This window comes from Fringilla coelebs, assembly GCF_963513975.1.
Source record: "Fringilla coelebs genome assembly, chromosome: 6".
NCBI classification, from domain to species: domain Eukaryota; kingdom Metazoa; phylum Chordata; class Aves; order Passeriformes; family Fringillidae; genus Fringilla; species Fringilla coelebs.
Window position 1 is genome coordinate 49,891,294 of NC_140034.1, and position 19,452 is coordinate 49,910,745.

The window sequence follows — 19,452 nt, forward strand, 5'->3', positions numbered from 1 at the left end:
GGATGCTGCTGGGCTGGGAAGCCTGCCTCGGGCCGGGAGGCTGGAGGAGCCTTGTGGCAGTAAACATAGGGTCCTCGCTGCGCTGGAAGCGATTAGTGCGCTGGAGCAGCAATAATGCTGAATTATCGCTTGGTTGCGTTCTTCTAAGGAATCTTGGGACAAAGGGATAGCCAAGGAAGAGTATTTACGGTAAAGTCATGTTCAGAAAGACAAGACTAATTGCCACACGTTAAAAAGCTTGCTTTCACCTGGTAGTGAAATTATTATGAATACTTTAGGAAACTTTTTTACAAAGCAGCAAACAAATGGACTGCACAAAAGCCTCCTTTTCAAATTTAAAATCACTAAGATGAAAAAACGACGATTTCAGCTACTTTCCAATTTCATGCTCTAGTCAAATTGTAGGGAACAGACAACAAAATGTGACTGAATACAGGAAATTGTAGGTAAACTAATGTGCATGCCTACTAGAGACAAAAATGTGAACTTCTAATAGCGGCAGGGAAGGATATTAGGTATGGAAGCTGTCTGACTTATGCATCGGCTCTTTATAGTTTCACTTTATCAAGTCGAAAATTCTGCTGTATGTGCTGCTACAGCCTAAATTGTCTGCTGCTGTGCTTTCCTTTATGATGGGTGTTATTTAAACACAATAGACATAGTCTGCTGCATGGAAATAGGTGATTAATGTTTAGTGATTACTGGCTACTACACTAATGTTTAGTGATTACTACAAAAATGTTTCATTGTTAAGACCAATGTGTTAAAACAAGGGTCCTCCCAAACAAAATGCAGCTTTTTGGAGAGCGTGAGGTCATATTTGAAGAAGACCAGTTTGTTGCTCTCATTTAACCTCCAGTATTCTGAAGTGGTTATATTTAATTAACACTGGCTAAAGGCCTGACCTAAGAGGCAACCAAAAGTGATTGAACTGCATTTTCAGATCTAGGCTGTAATCTGTTGGGAAAGGAATAATAATAATAATAAAAAAAAAAAATTAGAAAGCACCATTTACTGAAATTCTTTCTAACTAAGCTGTATTTCAATGGGCCATTTAATGCTCAGATGGACAAAGGTATTACTTCAGTCATTGAATTGTATCAAACCCTTTCTCAGAGGCCCAGTTTAAAAACTCTACAGGAAAAGTGGCTTAGCATCATATTCTCAGAAGACCAACACTCAGTCTGTTTGGAAAGGGGAAAAAAAAAATAAAAAGAGTGAAATGAGGTGTGACACGGCCGCCAAGTCAGTGAGGATTTTTGCCTCTCCTTCCAGTCAGTGGCTTAGCAAGGGAATTGTTCTTCAGAAAGTAAGAGCTCCATATTGACATAGAAGGCCTTCAATTCTGTATATATGTTTTAAAATTTGATTTTGTTTTGTTTTGTTTGGTTGTGTGCTTTGGTAGCTGTTACCCTCTTCCCCCTGTCAGCTTTTGGCCAACATTTTGCTCTTTTCTGACATGACAAAAATTTAGTTTTCTCTCTAGGGGACTGAGGATCAGTACCTGTACTTTATAGTGTTAGATTTTTGAACCAGTGACACTGGAAAAAACTGAAAGTCTGATTTAAATATCGCACTCCCTTACACTGTGAGATGAGTATCACTTTCTTTGAATAGAATGCACAATGTTGCATGTGTTCTATGGTGATATAAAATATCTAAAGTACTGTCTAAACTTTAGTTGTGTAAAAATTTCAGGATATAATTTTGATTTTTTAAATTTTTGCAGAAAGTGAACTTTTCTTTCATTATTTTCATCCTGTCTCACGAAAAATTCCCAGCAGCTTCATATGTTGATGGGGTGACATTTTATCTTGAAAACTTGTCAAGGTGCTGTAAAACTAATAAAGCATCAGCTTTACTTCCTAAGGGGAAACAAACACAATATAACAGAGACAACTGCCAGGTGCCAAATTATGTACATTGTCTTAGCCACTTGCAGTGATTGATAATTCATTTGAGCTCTAAGCATCCTTTCTTTGCTCTGTCTACAGCTTTACAGTAAATAGGTTGTGAACAGGCAGTTGCTGAGAGATTGTATTTAATTGTCATAATTCAATGAAATCAAAGCCATTTGATTTCCGAGGGGCACGAGCTGATCTCAGGGGTGATGCCTGCATGAGAGATCCTGCATTCAGGCAGCAGAGCAGAGAGAGCTGCTTTGATGGCCATTTCTAATTCATTGTCTCAAAGCAGGAGGAGGTCAGAAGAACAAGAAATACAGTTTGCAAATGAAACAGAAGTGATCTTAAGAGCACCTTAATGCACATATGCCTGAAGGCAAGTTAGTTCTTCATTGCACTGGTGCATGTATTTTAAGTCTGTAGCATTTCTCCAAATTTACATGACTGTAACTGAGAGAGACTTTGAGGTTTGGTTGTCTGTGCTGTCAGGCCATGGTGGGCAAAAGGTGGGGATAGGAAAAAATGAGTGAGGCTCTAAACATGGATCTTGCTGCAGGTGTCTTCTCATTCCACATTCTTTCCTTGTGTTTTGGGTAGTTTTGTTTTGTTTTTTTTTTTTGGCTTGGGTGTTTTGGGTTTTTTTTCTTTTTTTTTTTAAATGAAGATTTTTGCTGTTGTTTTTCTGTTTGTTTTGGGGTTTTGGTTAGTTTAGTTTTTTGTTTTCCTCCCATAACATCAGCATGGGGATGAAAAGTATTATCTGTAATCCCTTTATTTTAGAAAAGGCAATGTTAATTACTTTTATCAAAAAAATAGTAAAATGTTAATTTCATCTTCAGTTTACATTTCTCCTCACATTATAAATTTAGGTAGATATTTTATAGGTGAGAATACCTATCAGGCTCCCCCCATATTCTGATGAATGAGCCCAAACTTAAAATAATAGTGCAAGACCCACAGCACACAGGGATGAATCATGGACAAAAAGATCTTCCATTTCTTCAGAACACATGCCAATGTGTTTTGTTAGTCCATTCATATTTTGAGCAGGACCTATTGTATGTGTTGTGGGGTTCCTCTATGAAGTAAGGCAAATTTTCTTCCCCAAAAGATGAAGCAAGAAATGAAAAACTATGAAGAATATATATGTTTTGGCTAATTATTTTCCTCAGAAGAGGTCTGGGTCTTTGTCACTGACTTATTATACAGATCCTCTTAACATCTGTCCAGCAGACTGTGGACTTTATTAACAGACAAGGGACCCACCAGATTTAGAGCCTGCTGGGTGCGTCTTCATCTTCACAGCTGTGGATTAACTCAGACTTTCCAGAGGAGGACAACCATATGGGATAATTGGTGTCATTGGGTAGCTAAAAAAATATGAAGAAACAAATGTCGTCCAAACACAATCCACTGTTTTTACAGCCACAATTACTAGTCTGTTTAAGAAATAAGAAAGGCAGCATTACACTAAAAAAAGAAAATCTATTCATATCTGTGTGGGAACCTAATCAGGCTCTTGTTTCCAATGACGATGGCTCCACAGTCGCACCAGGTCTGCAACAAGAATGCTCCTTTTGTGTGCCGATAATGTGGAAGCGATAAAATTTCCTATAAGAGACATATGTGTTTACATCATGAGATGTGTTATTTGACAAAACGCTTTGTTCTCTGCATATTTTCCATGCAGAGTTTCATGCTGGGTTGTTTTGCTGGAAAGCTTTGATTAGCTAGAATTAGTTGCTGAAGTAAAATAGACACTTTTGTTTTATGAGTCCTCTTGCTGAGCTGTAAATTATAGTAAAACATATAAGGAGTGACAGAAAGAAGTGCTGATTTGAACCTCTGACCCATGATCGGCATAAAAACATAAGATAACTCTTTCAAAGGACTACTGAGAGCCATAAATATTCCATGGTCCACTTAAAGTTAGACCCTTTTAACAAAATAAAGCTGTTATTTTGCAGTACTACAATACATGCTGCAGTATCTGAAATGTGGAGAGATTCTTTTATTTTCGGTTTGGGCTGGTCATTAGCCACAGCAGGGCAGCAGGAGAGATGAGAGTGATTTTTCTTTTTCTGAACCAGTACAAAGAATTTGTGGTCAGCAAAAGGAGTTGGGACCGGCAGACACTCAGTGGTGAAATTAGGTAACTGTTACTTTTCTGCTTGAGACTGAAGCAGTACAGGCATCTGTCTCTCCTAAGGAGACAGGAACTGAATTTAGGAATTTAGGGGCACACAAAAATTTCCCTTGACATAATCTACAATAGCAACTGATAGACATTGAAATTACTAGTGTTAATACTTAAAAAAAAAGAACAACAAACAAGCCAAAAGCTCAGTAGTGAATGCAAATGAATAACTGGTAAAATCATTATTTAGGTAAGAAAGAATGTTTTTCAATGCACAGTTGAATGTAAAGGGAAAACTGAACGCCTCTAACTTCGCCTGTGACTACAAAATGTATTATTTGTATTTTCACAAATACAGTTAGTTTGTTTGCACATATTGGGTTTTAATAAATCGGAGAGCACATTAGTCAGCCAGCGCATAAATAATCACGGCAACAATCTTTGTTATTATGACATTAGTTATGATAATTCATTAGCTGCCTGTTTGTGTTGCACCTCAGTGCCTTTTTGCAGAGGTATTTGGTGTATTGGGGGAAGATGTGGAGAATATTCACACTCTGATGCTGAGCAGACTCTGCAGGAGAGTGATCTATGGGTGTTTAAAATCAGTTATGTCCACTATGGGTGCATTGGACTTGAGAAAACAGGGAAAGAAAAAATGGTGCTGTTACAAGCAAGCTATGCACAACTTTATCACACTTGAATTCTGTAGAGAAACAGAAGTATTTTCAATAATTATTGCTTTTTATTTATCATGCTTCTAAATTAGACACTTTCCCCCTAATTTTTATTCTAATTTCATGTAGCTGTGCTTGATCAAGATATACCCATGTAGAGACAAATAAGTCTCAGTTATTCAGCATAAAATTCTGAGTTAAGATGATGCATACTTGTTGGTTCTTAAATACTAAGCTATTTATTATCTGTGTGGAGGCACACGTGAAAATGAGAGTCTGGCCCACAGTTCTAAAAAGACTGCAAAATTCACCGTATTTTTCTTTGTTAGCATTTTTCTCAGAAAAACTGAGGAAATGCTTCTGAGACATCCAAATTTCATCATCATAAATTTATAAAACACACTGGTTTAACAGGTAACAACAAAAGGAAACACACTTTTGGCATAAAATATTCAATCTTGAAAGGATCTTGGTTTTTTCAGCAAAATCTTTGATTTTGTCAAGTTTTCTATTTTTAAATTCAACTAAGTGTTGCTTTATGCATGTGTAAAATTCCTTTACAATTTTATGTTCACCCTTCATTTTCTTCCTCCTCTTCCTCCTTTTGTGTGGAGCTCTGCTAGGACACAGATGCTGAGCCTTGGAAAGTGTTTTTCTGGTGATGGCATCTGGCTCCTTGGCAGACTCCACAGGCTGTGGCTGCCTTCAAGTTGCCCCTGGGTTTGTCACATGGTTGAGCTCCTGATGGGTTACTTTGGCTGTCTTGTGATTCTGCATGTTGTTTTCTGTTAGGCCACCTTTCATGGTGAGCATCTACATAGGAAGAATCTCAAAACAAAGAGAAAAGCAACGCTTTTGGGTGGTGGGGATTTTTTTCTTTTATATATATATATAAAAGAAAATATATAAATCTATAAAATATATAAATATATATATTTCTTTTATATATATATATAGGTTGCCTTTCCTGAACTGCTGAGGTTTATGTAACAGTGACACTGGGCTCAGGCCAGTACTGAAACTTTATTTCCATAGTTATTATCTGTGACACCCAAAACATGGGTGTGAACACTAATCTGTACTTCCTCCAAACAAAAGAAAAACTTTTATAAACTGAAAGTCTCTTTCCTTTATCTGTTTGACATTATTCTTTTTTTCAAACACCACCACACCAATAATTAAAAACAAGCAGTCCCACTGAAGGTGTGATTTTTTTTGTTGCAGTAGCTTCCTTACAGAAATGCATGCTGGAAATAATAAAGATGTTGCTGGTTCTGGTGAACTTGTAAAAATCCTTTGTCATCAGATAGTTCTAAGTCTTATTATTGGTTGTTATGTACTCGGAAGGAAAATGATGGTATTATAGCTTTGCAACACTACTTACTAAATATACTATGGAAAAAATAACTGCATTACCTCTTGTAGTGCAGGATTTCAACAGCACTTGCAGTCACTCCTTAGAGTTTTTCATCTTTAGAAACCAAATTACTCATTGTCTAAATAGCTGAACTTTCATCTCTATAAATAAGATATTTCAGCTTTGCACAATTCATTTAAAATGCTGACAAATAAGGATTCTCACTTGATTCTCAGTAGCTTTATTGTTCAGTTTCATTTACTGTAGCAAATGTATTTGTTGAAGATGTAACATAGGGCTTCCATTTTTAGCAATGGAAGACTTCAGAATTAATCAGGGTTCATAAAATTTAGCATTTTTCCCGAGAAAAGAAAGTAAAAGGGTGAAAGTTTCTAGAACAGATCCTTTTTTTCTACTTCAGGCAAGCCACCTTCTACTGAAATTCTTTGTGATGCATCTTCCTAGTACACCCATTGCATTTTATTTGCTGGGCCAGCCCTCATCACCCATACTTTATCTGCTGCACTGAGTATTGCAACCACTATTTTTCTTATCTCCATGCTTTACACATGGCTTTCTTATCATTTCTTCAGAATTCTGCTGCAAAAATAGCATCTGAATTATATCCCCTCAGCTGTGACCAAATGCTCCCTCAACACAGAGTCAGTTGAAATGTCTCTAGCCCTTGCCTTTCTGCTCCTGTATATGTGAGTGCAACTGGTCTCTCCATTTCCTCCCTGAGCTTGCACATCTAAAGAAGCTCCCTCTCTTCAGTGCAGCAGCTGATCACTTTTTACTGAAGTATCTTCTCAAAACCAATTTTGACCTTGACAAGCCCCTGGTGAAGGATTGTGATGTGGATGTGGCACTTCGAGGACGTGGTTTAGTGGCAGGGCCAGGCTAATGGTTGGACTTGGTGATCTTAGAGGTTGTTTCAACTTCAGTGATTCTGTGATTCTATGGCCCATTCTGTTTTCCTTACCATGTGCAACTTCTGCAACATTTGATTCTCAAAAGTCTTAACTTTTATGTATTCTTTTAGACACATATGATGCAGCCTAAAAGAAAGGGAAAACGTCAGATGCAAGAAAGCTTTGCTCGGTTCTTATTTGCCATGCTCAGTCTCATCATTTGGCAGAGACTGTGTCCAGGAATGTCACAGGCCTGTGTGCAAGAGAAAAGTTTTAGGGAAAGGGGCTTGAGCTAATGAAAGAGTTTTGATTATTGAAAGGTGGCTGAAAAAACTAGATCAAAAAATGTTGAAATTTTTGAGAGCAATGTGTGAGCCTAAGGCCTTTGTCTTCTGGCAAGGCATGAACGAATACTGGCAGTGAAGGCAATTATGCTTCTGTCTTATGAAAATACATTTTGAAACTTAGATGGCATTAGAAAAGGTTTTAACATTTGGATAAGTCAAGGTGGTCTATTATTAGTTCATAGCTTTTTAGATAAATTCTAGATCATGGATAACACTTTTCATAAGAAAAGTGAAGTCGAAATAATTCATCAGATTCTGTAGGAAGTTTCTGAGGCAGAAAACAGCATCGCCATCACAACATAATTATTAATTTGGTTTGTTATTCAATTCTTCTTGACTTGTTATAGATCTAATCTCTAACAAAGGCTTAGTGAGAACTCTGCCATTTCCAGGTTAAAAAAATCAGGATGCGCTTGTGCTGTTCTGTGCCCATGCTGAATACAGCACTATCCTACCTGTTTGAATTTTTTTTTTTTTAAATAGATGAACATCATTCAGACTCATAGTGACCTCCAGCTTCCATAAAATTCCCCTCCGATTTTTAGTTGATTAGAGCTGGAATAGGGTTTTAGTAACAAGTGCCTGTAAATTCCCAGGTGCTTAAATGTGAGACTTGACTTGCCCTGAGACTTGTGGCATTTCAAAATCCCACCCTTAGGTGTCAAATCTGACAGAAGAAGCCTGGTTCTGAAATCTGCATCCTTGTTTATGTACCTTAAATAATCTGGGCTGGAAAATAATTAACTGTTTCAGGAACACTGAGGAATTCAAAATCAGCATCACTTTTATTTATACACTGGGGACTGGATTCTAAGAATCTAAGTTTGTGACCTCTGAGAAAAAAATAAAAACCAGACTATACATTTTTAAGGCTTCTTAAAACAATCAAGAATACTTGATGTTTTTGAATATCTAATTTGCGATCAAGAGCCTCCTGAGTCAGTGCTTAGCATAAGGATTATGAAATGGTCTCCTCTTTATGCGATAGGCATAGATCAAAATAAGATATGTTTCAGTGTTTAAGGTATTTTAATTTTTTTTACTTGTAAAATACGTTGTAAGTAAGAATTTCAGTAGAAAAAATTCCACCGAAGCTTTTGATTTTGAGTTTTAAAAGCCAACAGTCAACATTCATTCAATGTTTGGGTTTTATTCCTCTCCTCAATCTTGCAAATAAAAGCTTCACAATCTGACCATCTCAATGTGAGGTCCTAAATTGCCATTTTGAGCCACAGCAGTGGTATTTGCAAAAATATCCCCCTTTTTCCCTGCAATGGTGGCGTGCACGTATTTTTCCACACTGGCTAGCTCCCCATACAAACTGGTATTTAAAACTTATACAGCTTTCCAGTCCACACAGCAATGTTGCTAGTGCTGGTGTGAATTCTTGCAGTATTTGTACTTGCTTGTAGAACAGCTTTGTTTTAAGCAAAGCAGAAAGCCAATTGCTGTTACTTATTTATACATTTGCTTTTATGTTTTAAAATAAGTTTATAGAAATGCCAGGCTAAAGACATACCAAGACCTTGGAATAAGCCAGTCATGATTTATATATATGCATACAGATATATAAATGACAAAATTTCTTTTATTCTGTCTTCCCTTAGAAACATTTCTCCCTGACAGGACTTGCACTACAGCCAATACAGCCCTCAACACCCTGGGAGGGGAGTGGTGAAAAATTCTAATTTTATTCTACTTTTCCTGGTTGCATTTCCAAAATCAAACAGTTTCCTAGATAGTCTCTAGAGCAGCCCACTTTTCTTGATGTTAATCCTCCACATGTTGTGGGTGTTTCTGTTGCTGGTCCTGGTGGGACTCAGGTGACCAGCAAGTCCTGCTCTGACTGATGTCACGTGTGTCTGTCTTTGCATTGTTCTTGAGATATCTCTTCAAGTAATTTTCAGGGGGATGGATCCTTAGTATTGATCTCTGTTTCTTGCCAGGCAACTCTATTGTCAATTAGAATAAATAGATTCTTCCCAAACCAAGTGGGTTTTTTGTTTTGTTTTGTTTTATTTTCCTGTGATGGTAACAGGGAGGAGATTCTCTGTCTTTATCTTGACCAATGACCTTTTCCATCTTATTTTCTCCCCACCCTGCTGAAGTGGGGGAGGCAGAGTGTGGCTGGCTGGGCAGCTGGCAGCCAGCCTAGGTCAACCCACCACACTATTTTAGTTGCCACAATTGACAATCAAGTTTTATCTTCTATGAAAAATGGAATATTTTAGAAAGAACAATTTATACCCCACATTTTTGTGCCCTGATGGCTTACCTGAGAAGGAAATTCTTTTGAATTTTAGTAAATAAATACGAGTTTATTTTTACACAGAATTCCTTTAACATTTTTTAAAGTGCAACACAGTACTGTAAGTACAAAAGTTTTAGTTTTCTTTTAGTAAACTATAAGTACTCTTCTTCAGATAGTTGAAGAAGTTAAATTGGTTTAAAAAAAAAGTATTTATAGACAAACCACAGGATATTGAGAAAGCCTTTATAATTGTTGGGTTTTGTCTTTAAATTGCATACAAGTTATTGTGTTATCTCTTTTATAGTGCAGTGCCTGGTTATTCCTGAGCTGAGAATGTGCAAGATTTCAAAAGTTTGTGAAATGTGCTTTTTAGTCTCATTTAAGCAGATCATCCTATTAAGGAAGAAAAGGTTGACCTCAGGAATATTCTAAAAGGGATAAGATCATATTATTAGGGGGAAAAGAACCACCTACAGTTCTATGAAAGGCTTAATTTTCATTCTCCAGGACCTCACCAAGAGCTGGAATTTTTTTTGTGTTTTCAATCTTTTTCCTTCAAGCATAGGAAAAAACCTCGTACCTTAGCCAAAATATTTAAACACCACTAATTTCAAAACATTAATGTGTGATCCTCTTGTAGTACTGGAAAGGGGTGGAAACAAACAAACAAACAATGGTTTTCATTTGTCACCCTGAGCTGTGACTCTGCCCCTCCCTCCCGCGTTTGTCTCGCCACTGAGTCACTGAACTTACAGTATTGTGTAACTTTCATTTCTGTGGAGGCTTGTTACATTAGAAAAATTGTTCCAAAGAAAGCAACAATTATGACATAAGCACATCTGGCTCTTGCAAATTATTCTTTATTAAGCTTTCATTTAATTACATGTGCTGAAAGGTCTGCTTTTGATTACTGTAATTTTTTTTATTTGTCCATCTGAATGATAGTAATGTTGGAAATTACATACAAACCACCTGGCCTTTTTCTCACTAATAAGGCAAAGTTTATGTAGATCTATGTGTAGAAGAGGGATTAGAATCTTCCCTGTTCATGGCAGAAGAATTATTCATGATGCTAATTCAAGGTGAGGGTTTGAGTTTGGTCACTGGAAAGAAATGGGACCAAATTGGTTTTGTTCAGTAAACACTTTTTATTGGTTGGGATGGTTTGTTTTAATATAAAATCTACGTTTCAGTTAAACTTTTTGAAAAGTTCCACTGGAGTTTTTTTTTTGGACTTTCATCACTATTTACAGTAACTTTTGAGGCCTAGATTCATTACTAGCATTTATAGAACATATATCACTGTACAGAGAGATGGAGACATACCTTGCTGGCTATTTTAACTTTTGTCTTTTGGTAGGAAACCGTTTTTGTGGCAGCTCCCAGTAAAGTTTCTGGAGTTAGTGGTTAACTACCTGCTAAGAACAGAAAGACCTGGATTATTGTTGTTTATGACAGGGGCTTGTACCACCTTTTCATAAATAGCCTTATAATTTTACCAATTTTGTTATTAATATTTAGGCACAGTGTAATTTTTTGCTTAACAGCCTGACCATCATTAGCAAGAAGGAATAAAAAAATCAAGAAAAATCAGCAAAAGTCAAATGAAGAAAAAAGATATTGGTGTTTGGGAGTTTTCCAGACTTTGTTTTTTCTCTTTTTGCAAAGAGCAGAAAGGGAAGCCACAAACAAGAGCTGAAAAAGTTCCTTTAAGAGAAGAAACACCAGTGGAAAAATTTTTTAAAAAACCCCAAAAGTGCATTTACAGCTTCTTTCTTTAGGAATATTGCAGGAATATATGTATATCTTCTTGTCTTCCAGCAACTGTATGCAGCTCAGCTGGCAAGCATGCAAGTTTCTCCTGGAGCCAAAATGCCATCTACTCCACAGCCACCAAATACAACAGGGGCACTTTCACCCACTGGGATGAAAAATGAGAAGAGAGGGACCAGCCCGGTAACTCAAGTTAAGGTATTTTTCAGTAAAGAAAAAAGCTGGTGTTTGAGAAGGACAGTAAAAGCAAATGGTCTCTGTAATTTTTTTACAGTTGGAAGTTGAACCATGGTACAATTCTTCAATATTCAAATAAAAAATTCCATTTTAGCGCTGTATTATCAGTAGAGAGAAGGGAAGAGAAAAAATTCACTTGTTTCCAAAAATACCAGGCGTCCCTCTTCCTACCAGAGGCAGCACAACAGATTCATCAGTAAAATGTGATATTTTCAAGATTTCAGTTTGTAATCTGGTAACATGCATAAATGGCATCCATTTCACGAATTGTTTCACATTGAACTCTTGAGTATCTTAAAATATGGCGCTGGCTTATATTGTTAGGGTAAAAGAAAGACTGTAGATCTTCTAATTATTTTACAAATCTCTAGCTGTACTTAATGCTACAATTTTGGAAAAGCCTCCTATAAAAATAATATGTAAGTCAGGGCTCTGGGGAAAACATTGTGTCGCTGCAGATTGATTTGACTTTTGCTGATTTCACACAGCTGCTGACAACCGCGCTGCTCCTCTCTGGTTTTGCTCCACTGCCGAGTGCTTGTGCCTGCTTATTCTCACTAGCTTGGAACCAGGCAGCTACAACATGGCATTTGCCAGGAGCCTGGAATCAGTGCTGTGCTCCCCCCGAAACCCATGGAGCAGCCTTTGGGTGCCACTGCCTGGCTTCTCCTGCCCTGCTCTCCTGGGGTGGTTGGGGATTTCATGAGAATGAAAAACATGCTCAGGACCAATTTACTACAAACTGTAAAAAAAGAAAATCAGCATTCAGATGTTTTACCCGTTTGAATGATAGAGGTATAAATGCTGAACAATGGAAATAAATCTAGAAGTGGCATCTAGTGACCTTGTGGGGTGAGAGGGAGGATATGTTAGGGTTTTTTTTTTTCTGGCTACTGACACCTTACAGGCAAACAGTCCTTAGCTTCAAACCAAGCTGAGAAGATTTTACTCACTTGAGGTGGTGGTTTCTTTTTTTTTTTTTTTCCTTCCCATTTTTTGACACGAGAGTAAAATATCATTTGTTTTTTCATTATCATCAATCATCGTGGTAAAGTGCGGGTGAGTAGATATTTCTGCCTGGGCTGATAAATTTCCATGACACTTTTTTTGCTAGGCTGAGAGTACTAATAAATAAAAACTATTCCATTATGGCCAGATCTAACATTTATTTAGCAAAGTGTTCACTTTACTTAGCTGTAGATGTGTATTAGTCTAATATTTTACCTCTTGTAATCCAACGCCAGGTTTGGGAGCAGTCAGGGAAATTTACCGCGTATGCAGAGTTTGCTACGGTCAATACAGAAGCCACCGAAAGCAAAGCCCAACTGTTCCAGCAAAGTTGCCACAGTATAGTGATACCTAACACCAGTGATTTATGGCACTGACAATATACTACTGACTGCTTAAATGTAAAAAAGTCATTCTGGCAGTGAGCGAGCCAAATGGACCTACACCAAACCAAACCTTTACTGTATGAGTAAAATTTTCCCTGGTTAAATTCAAGCACATATCTTCTTGAACCAAGGCCAATACTGTTCCAGGTTTGTGGCCAGCTGAGTCCTATTACAGAATTGACCACATGCAAATTCTTGGGGGTTTCCCTATATAATGTAACTTGAATGGACTTAAGCATATGTTAATAAAATTGAAGTCTTTTTATGATTTTTTTTTTATTAAGCGCACTACTGCATTCAGAATATTAAAGATGAACTACAAGTGCTTTGTGTGGACAAATACCAATAGCTAATGAAGAAATTAGTAGTATGAAAGCAGTACCTATATTCAGTCTCTACAGATTTTTACCTTTGTTAGCTGGGACAGTTTTGATGGTCATGCATTGCTTAACAAATCCTCTATCTTTTCCCTGATTTTAAGCAGTTTGTATAAACTGCATGCATTATTTAGAGAATTAGTGCATTTCTTTAATGGAAATCAGATCTTTCAAAAAGTAATGGTAGGTTTGCCTTAAGTCAGTGACCAGAATGCTTTCCAGTTTGTTGGTTGCCTTGCAGAAATGACAATGCTGACCATATAATGCAAACAAACAAGTTCTGTCAACGTTTAAAGTTCTTTCATTATTGTATCAGTACTAGATGGAAAAGTATTTAAAAATTGAGCGCTGTAGCATAGATTCATATGTGCACATGTTCACAGTACCCAGCCTTGCAAGCTTCATGGTCTGAGTGGGGCTCTGAACTCTTGGAAAAGTTTATGGAAGCCACTTTGTATCTGTGCAAGGAAAGGGGTTGCATGTAAGTGCAGCCACAAAGCACCAAAATTAACTCTGTCCTTTGTACCTTTGAGCTTCTGCTCTCACCTGGACCCTGAAAGGCTGTGGACATTTGTGCACACTCTGAGGCCAGGAAGAATTGAAATGTCATGGACTTTTATGGGAAAAGTTTAAAGCTGGTGATGGGATGGCATTATAAATACCTGCTTATTAGGTTTTCCTGTTTAATGCATTGTGTGTGACCAGATGTACTTTGCTTGACAGTAAGGACAATGGAGAAGATGAGATAATGTGGTGTATTATTGTATTTTGACATAATTCTAAGCTTCCAAGGGATCAGTGCAGTGTTTTAAAATAGGAACATTCTCTTACATCCAGAATATTTCTGCTCTGGGCATATTTTAAATGAGAGATCTGTCTTACTGGGCTCTTTAATGACAGAAAATCACTGTTTCAGTTTTGTAAGTGCTCTGTCTTGCTTAATGTATTAAGTAAAGGAACAAGCTGAAAGAATGGGAAGAAGGTTGCACTGAGAAGGTTTATACTTATCAAAGAAATTAATTGCTTGAATAAGTCTTCTTCAAAGAGTTGAGATATTTTTAGATGGACCTATTCTACAGCACAGAAAAAAGACATCTGTCAAAGAAAGTTTCTTCCAGTTGCAAATGAAAAATATCAAATCATATAAAGGTGATGATACTAGATTTACACACCCTTAAAAAATATTCCTTGTCTTAATGCAAATAAAACATATATAATAAAGGTTAAATGCAGCAGAAATAGGTACAGAATATGGGAATAGTACAGAAGTATTGAACAAGTAGCAGAAATGCAGTTATGTGGAAAACTGTTTTGACATTTGAATAATAAAATATCATAAAGTTAACAAAATTAAATGGTAGAAAATAAAATCTATTTTTAAATGCATTTGGCATGTAGTCACTACCCAAATAGGTAAAGGAATTTGAATTCAGTGAAATTCTTATCTCCTGTTATGAGGGAACAGCATAGATTATTTAACTGAACAAAACATGCACTCTGAATTAGATGTATGGAATGTATAAGCTAGCAGCAGCTCTAAATGTGGGCCAAAGAGCTGTCAGGGCTTCCAAATGATTCTTTTATAGTAGTACTTCTGATACCTTAGTTTCTAATACATTTAAAAATAAGCTACATAACTTATTTTTATAGTGCCAGGAACTTTTCAAATAGAACCAGTGCAAAAGCATTACTGAGCTGCTGGAAATTTTAAATAATTCTTTGTAAATGCCCTAGGTTAATTTAGATCTCTGAAAACACATTAGGAAATTAAGCTGTAATGTGAGCTAATTCAAATTTTAATTTGGCAAAAAGAATGATCCAGTCACATAGTTAATGTAAATAAGAAGCATAACACAGAGAAATTAATGAGGTTTCCTTTCGTTGAATCTTAAAGGAGGCAGATAATTAGCTTCTTTTGTTATTATTGCTGTGGAATGTGGCATTGTCTTCGAGGTGTAAAGTAACTGCTGCTTGCAAAATGATGCCTTCATTTGTCTTTTCCTAATAGTTATTTACATTCAATTCTTGCAGGACGAAGCAGCTCAGCCACTGAATCTCTCAGCCCGACCCAAAACAGCTGAACCTGTCAAATCCCCAACATCTCCAACGCAGAATCTCTTCCCAGCCAGCAAAAGCAGCCCAGTGACAGTGACAAGCAAGAGTGGCATCCCCAGCCCGCTCAGTGGATCCCTGGGAAGAGGATCCTCTTTAGGTAACTGATCCGTCCTGGGAAAAGGAGAAAATAGGCATATTTTCTGCATGAAATTCCAGCCTGAGCACACTTAGTTCTGGATTAAGTAGATACTTGGGTGCACATTTCTGTTTAAAATGAAAAAAAAAATATATAGTGAAGGTTTTCAAAGAATGATTGATTGCCAAAGTTTTATAAGAGTATCCAAAGACATGTATCTGTGCGTGACAAACACAGGAAAGAAATGCATCATGTAGGAAATACATACAAATACACACAGAAAAGTAAATAGAAATAGATATATAAAACTTGTAAAACAGCTTTGTGTGAATATCTCTCCTAAAGGCATCTACTGGGTGTATACACACAGAGTTAACTTTTAAATTTTGAATTCTGGATCAAGAAAACAAAAATATCTTTGCACACACATAAAGCCTAACCAGATACTAGACAGATTTTTTTTTTCAAATTAGAGATTGAAAGGCATCAGTCCAGCCAGTTTATGTTATTATTTGATGATGTTTTTGTTATTTGATCATGTTTTGGTCATTTGTTCAGCCATCTGTCAGGATTTCATTGATTCATATGGTTACTAGTAGGGAATTTTTGACCTGTGTTCAAGATTCTTTAAGCTTATTAAGTGATGAAAAAAATTGGTCTGAAAACTATGTATGAGGACTACTTTAACCAGTCAAGAAACAGAATCAAGAGCTGCAAAATGTAGATGATCAGCCCTAAAGTTCAAATGGTAAATTTTAACAGTGACTAAATACTTACTACAGACCACTTATTCACAATCTGTGGCTCAAGTGTACTTGTAAAATATATAGAAACACTTGTGAATAATGAATAGATATGTTAAATACATATATTAAATATATAAAAATTATGGGTTTTTTTCCATTCCCAAACACTTAGGAACATCATGATCTCTGAAAGATATTTTCTGCAACTATCTAGATACTCTACCTGTCAATTTATTTGCAACTATCACTGCATTATCTTACATTAGAAAGTGAAATATCAATCTGAAGTCATAGACCATTCAAGAGAAAGGAGCACAGAAGATAAATATTGCCTCAGGCATAAACATTTTCCTGTAGAGTCATAAAAATTTTTTGTCTCCATCCTTAAGTATAAAAAAAGACAGGAAGACATTGCCAAAAATCAGCAAGCCATGTAGGAGCTTTTTTTGCATGTACATGATCACGAATCTAAATCTCTTTAAAAATCATGCAAATATGGTTCCAAACTTCTTTAGGGTCCCGAATGGAACTTAGAGGCTGAAATGGTTTAGATCATTGCAAATTTTCCTCAGCAGGAGCAATGGTTGTCTTCTACTACATTATTTGGGACAGGGATGTTTAATTCAGATAGAAAACATCACCAGTCCCATCCCTTGATGGGATGGGATGAAAACATCACAGTCTGCATCCCTTCTTACTTAGGCCATGGCATTAAATGATGCATTTGGTTCTCAGGATAAAATGTGAGAAACCCTGACTCGTTTTTATTTTATCATTCAGGGTCCTTCCAGATTGAATTTGCTGTATTGTACACAGCTGAACTTCAGTGAAATGAAAACAATATAAAAATTATCTTTGAAGGTTAATTCTAAATCTTACCCTGTCTGGGTTTTTTTGGTTGTTGCTTTGGATTTTGGTTTTGGTAGATTTTTTTTTTTCCCTTTAGTAGTACTGTCAATAAGTACACAAATCTAGCAAATTCAGAGCTTTTATAAAAGACATTTGCTGTCCGGGCAGATGCACAGGTCACACACAAACTGTGACTGTTCAAAGTTCAAAGCTAGAATATACATGCACCAATCTATCCATGTGCAGTATAGAGCACACTTCCATGTAGGAGCAGGTGGATCACAGTTTTGTCACAGCAACAAAAAACAAAACAGTCACAAAATAATTGCTGTCTTTTTCTCTCAAATCTAAAATTGTCTGGGATACTCATGTTCACGAATGCATTGTAAGATGTAACAGGGATGCTTGGCTGAGTTTGATGCTTGTTTAAAAGTTTCTTCCGGTTCAGAGTGATAGAAAGAAAATTGTTTTTTCTCTACTGATTTAGAGATTTATACTCATGTTATGGTGATAATGACATTTGTGCCCAAAAAATAAATGTGAGTGCTCTTTCTGAAATTGAAATCCAAATGTCTGCAGTAATGCTTCTCTCTGTAAAGAAGTTCTAAGAAGTGACATGGAGTTTCATGGCCTAGTAAATGAGATTTTTTCCTTTTTTCATTTCATTAATTATTTTTAACACCTCAAAAGGTTTCCAGTTTAAGCTTCAGAACGCTGGTTTCTTAAACACATATTTAAATTTGAGTCCCTGAGTATGCTCGGGTACCTCCACACCAGGCTGTTCCAAGACCTCAGTGGATGTATTTCTAACAGCAAAAGAAGTAGATGAGTTTATCAATCACTTCAGTAGAGTAATTCAGCCTTCAGACAGACAACAATTGCCACTCCTCCTCCTTCTGCAGATGTTGGTTGGGTGCAGCTCTAAGAGTGTGAGAGCAGAGTTCTTACCCCAGATTCCAGTTTGGATAATTACCTAAACAAAATGTGTTCTCTCTTTGTAGATATCCTTTCCAGTCTTAATTCACCTGCCCTATTTGGGGACCAGGACACAGTAATGAAAGCCATTCAGGAGGCTCGAAAAATGAGAGAGCAAATCCAAAGGGAACAGCAGCAGCAACAGCAGCCTCATGGTGTTGATGGAAAATTGCCCTCCATGAATAACATGGGTCTAAACAACTGCAGGAATGAAAAGGTAATGTCTCCCACTCCCCCACAGTCTGTCACTCACTCTTCCCTTCCCTGCAAAATATCTTCTTGCTTTTAGATGAAATTTATTTTTAGAGCTTTTAGCCCTCTCTGATTTCACGTTAAATACACCTTTGTCACTTCTCAGCGCAGTGCTGCAAACTTCTCTAGGTGTGCATGGCAGCATCCACACCCACAGTCCTGTGCACACACGTGAGGAATCCGTAAGCATGCACATTGAAACATGGAAAAGGGCTTGGTTGGAGTTTCCAGTGTTTGTGGTCACCAGATTTTGAATAGTGCTTTTGAGAGTGGCTGGATTGACAAATATGGCCAAAAGGCCAGTTCTGCACTAGCATGGTGGAGTATTGCAATGCCAGGGGATGAACTGAGGGAGCTTGAGTCTGTGATTCAGGTGCAACGAAGTACTCAGGCTCAAAACAGCTGCATTTGGTTCTCAGTTGCAGTGGGAAATTAGAGAATTAAACACTCTCTGCTGAACATTCAGTGTAGAATCACTGAAATGAGGTGGCACACTAGAGCAAAAGGATAAATGAGAGAAAGTGTTGGGGTAACTGGACCAGCACTGGACTGAGCAGGACAAGATCCAGCTTACAAAATAACAACCTTGGAGCATGTAGGAAAAGTAAGGAACATTTTCTATCATACTTGCCTTAAGGACCAGTCAAAGGACAAGGAAGACTCTTGGAAAATCCCCTGAACCTGTGCTGTCCCATTCTGTGGCATTTCTGAGGTCTTCAGGACCTGCTCCAGCAGCAGGTCTCTGGTAACTGGCTGAGCTAAAGGCAGCCCTTTGGATGGAGAGTGCTTCTCTGTAAGCTTCCCTAGAGGGGCTGCTGGCTGCAAAAAAATGCAGCACACAAGTTATTTTTCACCAGTGACACAAAATCAGTTGGAGACCACAGTACTTATTCCAGTCATCTGGAAAGGGAAAAGCATTATCCCAGTAGTCACTAAAGCTTTGGCAGATAGAACAGTTATGATGCAATTTCATAATGAATGGAAAGAAAACTGACACATTAACTCGCCCATACAACAACTAGCATTTCAGACTATGTGTTAAAACACTCCAGAACAACAGGTAGTTCCAATGCC

The 19,452-nt window shown here is 37.2% G+C and overlaps 1 protein-coding gene across 1 annotated transcript in view; it reads left to right on the plus strand.

Annotated features, from left to right (window-relative positions):
- Positions 1–19,452, plus strand: part of SOX6 (SRY-box transcription factor 6) — a 259,381-nt gene that overhangs the window by 183,931 nt on the left and 55,998 nt on the right. The window contains exons 9-11 of the mRNA XM_084207918.1: positions 11,406–11,555; positions 15,397–15,577; positions 18,153–18,343. Of these exons, the coding sequence (XP_084064044.1) occupies positions 11,406–11,555; positions 15,397–15,577; positions 18,153–18,343 (522 nt within the window). The remainder of the gene's footprint in view (positions 1–11,405; positions 11,556–15,396; positions 15,578–18,152; positions 18,344–19,452) is intronic.